This window comes from Halictus rubicundus, chromosome 1 (genome assembly GCF_050948215.1).
Source record: "Halictus rubicundus isolate RS-2024b chromosome 1, iyHalRubi1_principal, whole genome shotgun sequence".
NCBI lineage: Eukaryota > Metazoa > Arthropoda > Insecta > Hymenoptera > Halictidae > Halictus > Halictus rubicundus.
In genome coordinates this window covers 16,018,427-16,027,090 of record NC_135149.1, presented here as the reverse complement: position 1 = coordinate 16,027,090, position 8,664 = coordinate 16,018,427, and the positions used below count along the sequence as shown (strand labels likewise).

General features: G+C 36.8%; 2 protein-coding genes across 2 annotated transcripts; both read left to right on the top strand.

Annotated features, from left to right (window-relative positions):
• The first annotated feature begins 1,725 nt into the window (after positions 1–1,725).
• LOC143355207 (mitochondrial 2-oxoglutarate/malate carrier protein) lies at positions 1,726–4,113 on the top strand. Its single transcript, XM_076789834.1, has 6 exons — positions 1,726–2,027; positions 2,302–2,517; positions 2,610–2,740; positions 2,817–2,987; positions 3,066–3,165; positions 3,249–4,113. The coding sequence occupies exons 1-6, from the start codon at positions 1,969–1,971 to the stop codon at positions 3,448–3,450; spliced, it is 879 nt and encodes a 292-aa protein (XP_076645949.1). The 5' UTR covers positions 1,726–1,968; the 3' UTR covers positions 3,451–4,113.
• A 113-nt stretch (positions 4,114–4,226) lies between these two features.
• Rev1 (Rev1 DNA directed polymerase) lies at positions 4,227–8,583 on the top strand. The gene is made up of 6 exons (XM_076789810.1): positions 4,227–4,528; positions 4,606–6,019; positions 6,086–6,527; positions 6,586–7,768; positions 8,038–8,180; positions 8,375–8,583. The coding sequence occupies exons 1-6, from the start codon at positions 4,475–4,477 to the stop codon at positions 8,523–8,525; spliced, it is 3,387 nt and encodes a 1,128-aa protein (XP_076645925.1). The 5' UTR covers positions 4,227–4,474; the 3' UTR covers positions 8,526–8,583.
• Positions 8,584–8,664: the final 81 nt, after the last annotated feature.

Genomic DNA, 8,664 nt, shown 5'->3' with positions numbered 1-8,664 from the left:
TCGTATAATTGGCATCCTTCGTTCATTCGTCTCATTATGAAAACTGACAAATAAAAATAATCATTGAAACATAAAACGACGCGTCCCTTGCAACCTAACCCAACACCTTAACCGTTTTACTGTTGAACAACGATATATCAACCGATATTTGTCCAGTTAGCATTAAAGAATAAACTTTCTAGAACTGTTACCATAAGCCATACTGGATACCAGCGAGATCTCTACGAGGATTTACGATACCGGCTTATTGGATTTCTGATCGATATATCGATCAATTCGTCAAGAAAACTCGCTTATAGTTAGACGTCTTTATTCACAAATTTTCAGCAAGTTTCTGGAAAGCCACAGGACCTGTTATAGCACGACCCACCAATAATGGCATCTACGCGACTGTACCTACACTACCGCTCAAAAGTATCCGGACACTCCGCGGTGAATACGTCGATGAATCTCGTATTTAATTTTAGTGTAGTATTGGTAAGTTCCACATGCGTAATTTTTAACTGAAAACGTTAGATGTTTCATAAGAAACTAATAAAAATCGATTTTAGTCACTATTTTAGGCACTGAAATGACTTGTATGCAATGCTAATACATATTTCGCAAGTGTCCGGATACTTTTGAGCGGTAGTGTATGTGATACTACGTTAGTTAAAAGCAACGGTTCACCTTCAGCGACAAAATGCCTATGTAACGACGGTCGGGCGTTTTCGAGAATCATCCGACTGTGGCAAATTTTATCAACATTTTCATTATCCTTAGTATTTTCTCGTTCGTCGATTTATTTTGTTTTTGTATTAGGTTCTTTTACTGTTGCCGCGCTTTTGGAAACCTTCTTTTCAAATTGTCATGCGCACTGGATCACGCGACCCCCTCCATTACAGTAGTAGGAAACTCTCTGGAATAGTATGCGGCTCCTTTGTTGCTCCTGATAAATTATTTTAAAAAGTTGGTAATTAGTGTTCTTTAGTACAAAATGTGTGTCATACTTGTGCATCAAACTCGTGCACATCGATTGAGGTAGTTTTCTTCTATTGTTCTAATGCCCAAAATTCAAAGATATATGCATATAGCTCCTACGTGGCCAGCACGCCAATGACCTTGACGTAGCTCTGATTCATTTACCCAATTAACAAACAAATAATACCTAACAAATATCCGTGGTTGCTTTTCAATAGATCAAGAAATTGTTTTTTTTTGTCGTAATTTGTTTGGAACCGAATGATAGGTGCATTCGTTGCGAGGGTTGCAACCGCCTTCCACGAGGAAAACTGTTCGATAATGGTGAGTCATATGCTGATATTACATATATTATTCGATTAAATTGTATGACAAGAAAACAAAAATATAATAATTGATAGGAGTTAAGAGATGTTGATTCTTAATATGCATCTGTTAATTCAAACAATGCTTTGAAATCTCTTGAAATCTCTAACAATACGAACACATTCGAGTGTCCGCATTCAGCGCGCGAAATGGACCTTACATGCGCATGCGCAGAAATTTTCCCATTTATTTTCTATTGAAACATTTTATTGTAAAAAAATGTTATAACCGGATACCAAGGGACTTTATGTTATCATTGTTTTGCCAGTAACGTCATATAGCTCTACTAAATTGTTTATTATTGGAAGATCTAGCAATCCGATCGTCCTATAAAAAGTTTCATTTATCAGCTGCGCTATCGTCGGTAGTCCTACACTGCAAGATGTCGCTGAACGTACGGAATGTTATAATTTAGCACGTATCGGTTGATGAAAGATGGAATTTGATTTGATAATCTTTCATTTAGACCAGTTTACTCCTCGTGACTAGTCGACGTTGCAGCGTGACTTATTTTTTTGTTTTATCTTTTTCAGACCAGATGGTTTTTGAAAAATTTATTCGATTCACGATCATTTCACAGTAGTCCGAGTAATTGAATTATTTCACTGATTGTTGAAGTGTCATACCATAAATATTGTCAAAATGAGCAATCAAAAGACTGTGCCGAATGCAGTGAAGTTCCTTTTTGGGGGAACTGCAGGGTTTGTTCCATTATTTTTTTATTGCTACTTTATAATAATTACATGATAAAAAATTTTTATTACAAACTATTATATGTAAAACGTGAGATAATATTATCTAAAATTTGTGTAAACACGTTAGTTTCCATATTTTAATGCTAAAAATAACTTTTCCTGCTTTGTACTATTTTTGTGACTCCTTGTCGTATTGAGTTATTTTTATTATGATTACTGTATTTATCACACAGTATATAAAATTATGGATTCAAATTCAGCCCATCTTGTTTCATTTTAGAATGGCTGCAACGTGTTTTGTCCAACCCTTAGATTTAATAAAAAATAGAATGCAATTAAGCGGTACAAAAACATCTACGATGAGTGTAGTATCTTCTATAGTAAAAAAGGAAGGTATCCTAGCTTTTTACTCCGGTTTATCTGCTGGTCTATTACGTCAGGGTACATACACAACAACCAGACTGGGTATATATAATTGGTTGTTTGAAATTGCCTCGTGAGTATACCATAGATAACTAAGCTATATTGGGAAGGTATTAGGAATGTTGTTTATAAAATCTATTATTGTTTGTTGCTTGCTATATTCAGAAAGAACAATCAATCTGGCTTTGTTGTAAAAGCATTGATAGGTAGTGCTGCTGGTTGTGTAGGAGCATTTGTAGGTACTCCTGCAGAAGTTGCTTTGATTAGGATGACTGCCGATGGCAGATTGCCCCTTGGTATGATCACAATTTCATCTACACTCATTTAGGATATTTAGAATATTCCCTACTCTGAACAATTTCCTATTTTTAGCTGAGAGAAGAAACTATAAAAATGTATTTAACGCTCTGGTTCGTATACTCAGAGAGGAGGGTATTTTAGCATTATGGAGGGGTACTATTCCTACAATGGGTAGAGCCATGGTTGTCAACGCGGCTCAGTTGGCATCTTATTCTCAAACTAAAGAGGTTTTACTTAACACTGGTCAGTATTATTGCTAAAGAGAACATCGGACAAGTAGCAATGAAATACCATAACTTTCCTTCTTATCTGTTCGAGTAGGCTATTTCGAGGAGAATATTAAATTGCACTTTGTAAGCTCCATGATTTCTGGTTTAGTAACAACTGCTGCTTCCATGCCAGTTGATATTGCTAAAACAAGGTAAATATGAAAGCACAAAAATAACTATAGAATATATCAGTGTGAGAATAATATTGCATCTTTGCATGATGAATTCCTTGCAGAATACAAAACATGAAAGTTGTGGATGGTAAGCCTGAATTTAAGGGTGCCGTAGATGTTATAGTTCGAGTTTGTCGAAATGAAGGATTGTTTTCATTGTGGAAAGGTTTCTTCCCTTATTATGCACGTTTAGGTCCACATACTGTGCTAACATTCATTTTCTTGGAACAAATGAACTCAATGTACAAATCTTATTCCCAGTAACTGTAAATAGGAATTGAACTTGGCACATTTATGTACATACACACAGAGAATTAGAATCTGCAGAAATATTCCAATTTATATTTTGACCTTGCCGTCAATTTGTCAACACCATATGTTCATAGTGTGATATTTATTCTTCCAGTGCAGTGTATACTGTTATCTGTTAGATATTGTATGCCTGCTAGATATGGATACACAATTCCTATTTATTTAAAAAAATCATTGTATAACACTTTTTTAGTAAAAAATTCATATTTTTAGATACTGTTTTGTGCAATCATTAATTAAAATGATCTTAGAAATTATATTAAACAATACATTCTACGAACATTCTTCTATCTAGGAGATATTAAATCGTTTGATACGATTTTTATTTTTTACTTGTTGTTACAATAGAAAAAATATATATTTTATTGTTTTTTAACGTATGTGTGTGTGAAAAGTTTTCTGCCATAATTCCCTAACCAATTCCAGTACACGCAAATACACGTAGTACAATACATTACTTACCATCTTTTCTAATTTGTATGGGTGAGAATGGAATGTAATGTATAGTGTATAGCCTAACATGTATGATTACTTATATTTGCTGTCAGTACACAATATTTAAATTGTACTCCATAACTGTTGTTGAATAAATCGAAAAAATTATTTTTGTATATACACGTGTTTCCATATTTTATTGCACATTCGTAAAAAATGGATAACATTATTTTTTGAATGATTCTTGTAACGGAATAACATTCATTGATTGAAATGGCCTTATGTACGTCGCGCTCCAAATTGGATGCGATTATATGTGCATGGGAACGGGGTTCCGCAAAACAAATGGTCTTTATGCATTTTAATGCACCGCTAACGTATTCCAAATTTTCGAAACACTATCGACGCATGCAATGCAAATCGTATCTGAAACTATAAATACATTTATATATGTAGAATGAAACGTTTTACGAATGTGTACATCAGTTTTAGCTAGGTTACCTTTTATTTAAACTATATTATTTACCTAATACTTGTTGCAATGTCGAAAAAGAAAAAAGGCGAAGCCTGGGGGGAAAATGGATTTGAAGATTGGGTATGTAAAAAAGAACTGCATACTATATTTTGGTAAATAAAACATAAAAAAAATCAGCTGTAACATAATAATTTTAGGGTGGGTATATGGCTGCTAAACAAGCAAAATTGGAAGAACAATTTCGAACGGTGGCAAACAAAGAATTCAAAGATGCCACAAACATATTGGAAGGAATTGCAATTTTTGTAAATGGCTACACAGACCCATCTACGGATGTGCTTCGTCGTTTAATGATGGAACATGGGGGTACCTATCATCATTATCTGAGACCCAGAGCTACAACTCACATTATTGCATCCAATTTGCCTTATGCTAAAATAGTATCATATAGAAAAAGCCAGAATCCGATGCCTATATGCAAACCAGAATGGATTGTAGATAGCATAAAGGCTGGTAGAGTATTAAATTTCCAAAATTACTTGCTTTACTCGAATTGCACTGATGCACAGCCGCAATTAAAATACAAGAAGATGGGTGAAGTATTTGGGATAAGCAGTAATCTTGAAATGCACGATAACACAAAGAAAGATAATGACCTCGACACCTCACCAAATGACAATGATAGTGTAAGTAGCACAATCAAAAGCAAAGTCACCGATCAAGAAGTTTCAAATCCTAGTGTAGCCCATGGTACAAAAGACTCTAACTCAACAAAAAATCCAGAATTTATATCAGAATTTTACAGCCATTCGCGTTTGCATCATATTTCAACTATGGGAGCAACTTTTAAAAATTATGTGAACGAATTAAGAGATAAAAGCGATGGGAAATTTCCTGGATTAGCCAAGTTGAAAGAATTTAGGGATCTGAAATTAGACAAGTCGTTCCCAGATTCTCAAAGCAGTTTCCAAAATGATATGTTTGATTTACAAGAAGAGAATAGGGCAGACGATAATCAGGGGCCTGTGATAATGCACATAGACATGGATTGTTTCTTTGTCTCGGTTGGTCTTAGGAATAAACCAGAATTGAAAGGGCTGCCTGTTGCGGTGACCCATGCGAAGGGTAACAGGCAACCTGCAGGTAAAGATGTTGCAGTGGAGGAGTTAGGGTCGTTGTCAGAAATCGCATCTTGTTCTTACGAGGCAAGAAAAGCAGGGGTGAAAAATGGCATGTTCTTAGGGGAGGCTTTAAAAATATGCCCCAATCTAAAAACGATGCCATACGATTTCGATGGCTACACGGAAGTATCGTACGCGTTGTACGATACCGTCGCATCTTATACATTAGACATCGAAGCGGTCAGTTGCGACGAAATGTACGCCGATTGCACAAAAATACTCGAAGGATGTTCTCTGACGCCGTTGGAGTTCGCTAGCGAGATCAGACGAGAGATAAAGGAGAAGACAGGTTGTCCTGTGTCGACAGGATTCGGTAGCAATAAATTGCTGGCAAGACTAGCCACCAGAAAGGCGAAGCCCGATGGTCAGTTTCACTTGAAACAGAATATCGAAGCATGCATCGGTGCTCTCGATGTGCAAGACTTGCCAGGTAAGATGTTGCCTCTATAGGATAATTGGCTGATTCGCTAATAATTTATCTGATTGTTCGAATTAGGGGTTGGGTGGACCACGACAAACAAATTGCATTCTATGAACGTCCGCACTTGTGCGGATTTGCAGACGGTCCCGTCGTCAACGTTGCAAAAGGAATTTGGTAAAAAGATGGGAGAGGTATTGTACAACATGTGTCGCGGTGTAGATCATTCGAAATTGAACTTGGAGCATATTAGAAAATCCGTTTCCGCCGAAGTTAATTATGGGATCAGATTCGAGAGCAACGAAGACGCGATAGAATTTTTGAAAAAATTGTCCGTCGAGGTGTCCAGTCGATTAAAAAATGCTAACGCCAGGGGTAGGTGTATCACCTTAAAATTGTTGATTCGAGCTAAGGAAGCGCCGAAAGAAACGGCAAAATTTATGGGCCACGGGCTGTGCGATTACATGACCAAATCAAAGAACCTTTTTGCATCGGTCGACGATCCCGATATCATAGCAAAGTAAGTTGTTCGATTATCTTAATGTTTTCAAATGTACTTATCGGTGTGTGCTCTTCAGAGAAGTGATCACCCTCTGGAATCAAATGTTGAAGGTGCCTGAAGATGCTAGAGGTATCGGCATACAGGTGACCAGGCTAGATATACTGAAAAGCAAATCGCGCGATATGACTTTGAAAGGTTTCGTCACGAAGATGAGTAAAGAAAATAGTACGCTCAAGCGGTTCACGCAAGCATCTACAACTTCCGTTCCGTCAACTTCGAATAATATAATTGACGATCAAAAGAACGTAGTCCGTTCTTGTCGCGTGAATGAAGCAGTTCTTCCCGAGATTTCGGAAGATATTCGCAACGAAATCGTCGACGTTCAAAGAAACGAGAGAAACGGTAGGGAAGAGGCGAATACCAACGCCGGGAAAGTTGAGAAAAAATCGGGGAATCGTGTACAAACGGTCCATGAACATTTTTTCAAACAAACCAAGCCGAGCGTTTCGAGACCAGCAAAGGTGGAGTTGCCTCCTTTGCAGGAAATCGACATGGCAGTCTTAATAGAACTTCCCGAGGACATACGAAATGAAATACTTAACGAGTACAGTGGCACAAGGAACGGAAATAACGCTGCAAACGATGCAAGTAGCGATGTAGGTACAAGTAGTTCGACCACAGTATCGAATAATGGCCAGGCTAATCGCGACGAAGAAAATATATCTTTTTCGCAAGTTGATCCAGAATTTTTGGCCGCGCTATCGGACGACATGAAACGCGAAGTTGAAAATTATTGTACTGCTAATAAGGCGGGGCACTCGTCGAAGATAAACAAGGAGGAGTCAACTCGCAAACTCGGTGGGGGTATGATAACGAGGGGAAGCGATAATGTCGCGAAAAATAGCAAAAAGGCTGAGCGTAAAATGAAGAACAGTGGTAAAAATTCGAAAGCAACGTCGTCGAAAAATAGTAAAAGTAAAAAGAATGGCATACTGTACGCGTTTAAAGCTAAACAGAACAAAAACGAATATGAAAGTATACCGGAACGAAAAGATGATAGCAACAGCGATGGCATTTCGAAATGCTTATTGCCATGTCCGAGTGGAATGGGATCGACGAACGATCGAGTTAACGGCGATGAAGCCGAGGCCATACTCTCTCATAATCGCACTATATCGGAAGACAATGAAAGTTCAATTCAACATCAAGACATTTTAATTGATCTTGTAAATCGCTTACTTAATCTACCTCTAGAACAGGTAGCGTTTATGATTAAGTTATCGTTATCGTTATAAATCGATAGTTATTTATGGTAGTTTTGTTTGGTGAAACACGTCTTTATCGGAAAGCATAGAAAATGTTTTCTATATAGCGACAGTGATTGGTATAGTAGCGATCGCATCGCATCGCGTTGAATTTCGATCGAGTTACATTGTACGGGGCACAGGGGGTACACATGCTCGATAAATATGCTATCCTTTTTACATTGGCTGCAGGATAAATACAAATGTAAAATACACGGTTGCAGGTGAAGATGCAAATACAAATATGGATCACTAATGCTAAGATCGTGAACGAAGTAGACTTTTTATCACTCGCAACATTTCTCAGCATGCTTCCGGAGAAGAGACGCATCGAAGATTTACATATTTTATTGAAAACCATGCACAGGTATTATCTATATTTTGTATGCAAGATTCGTGATGTTCACCCGTGTTGTGACAACGGGCGGATAATTCAGTGATATACAACACATAGGATTCAGGGAATAGTTGTCATAGTTTTACTCAGTTGCGATCTTTGATAAATAAAAATTGGTATTAAAGACGTAATACATTAACTTATTTATGTTCATATTCTTGTAGATGTATGACAAAAACTGGAAATTGCATTTGGCATAGGACATACAGGAAAACAGTAAAATACGTTCAACATTATATGCAGATCGAATATAACAGCAATCTAATTGTACCACCAATCAAATGCAATCATTTGCAGTGTAACAATGATATATAATGTAAATTTCTCGGAATTGAATAAATTAATATTTTTACAATGAGGTTAATAAGAAACCTATTTACAAGCAAATATGATACTTACCTTCAATTTTATTGAACACAGTATCAGTATCGGTATCATTGTTCGTTCGTTTTTT

Excerpts from the sequence above, each read along its gene's own strand:
- LOC143355207 (XM_076789834.1), top strand. The coding sequence starts at position 1,969 with ATGAGCAATCAAAAGACTGTGCCGAATGCAGTGAAGTTCCTTTTTGGG. Across the intron at positions 2,518-2,609 it reads TGGTTGTTTGAAATTGCCTC|AAAGAACAATCAATCTGGCT; the intron begins GTGAGTATACCA and ends TGCTATATTCAG. Across the intron at positions 2,988-3,065 it reads AGAGGTTTTACTTAACACTG|GCTATTTCGAGGAGAATATT; the intron begins GTCAGTATTATT and ends CTGTTCGAGTAG.
- Rev1 (XM_076789810.1), top strand. The coding sequence starts at position 4,475 with ATGTCGAAAAAGAAAAAAGGCGAAGCCTGGGGGGAAAATGGATTTGAA. Across the intron at positions 6,020-6,085 it reads CGATGTGCAAGACTTGCCAG|GGGTTGGGTGGACCACGACA; the intron begins GTAAGATGTTGC and ends TGTTCGAATTAG. Across the intron at positions 8,181-8,374 it reads TTATTGAAAACCATGCACAG|ATGTATGACAAAAACTGGAA; the intron begins GTATTATCTATA and ends ATATTCTTGTAG.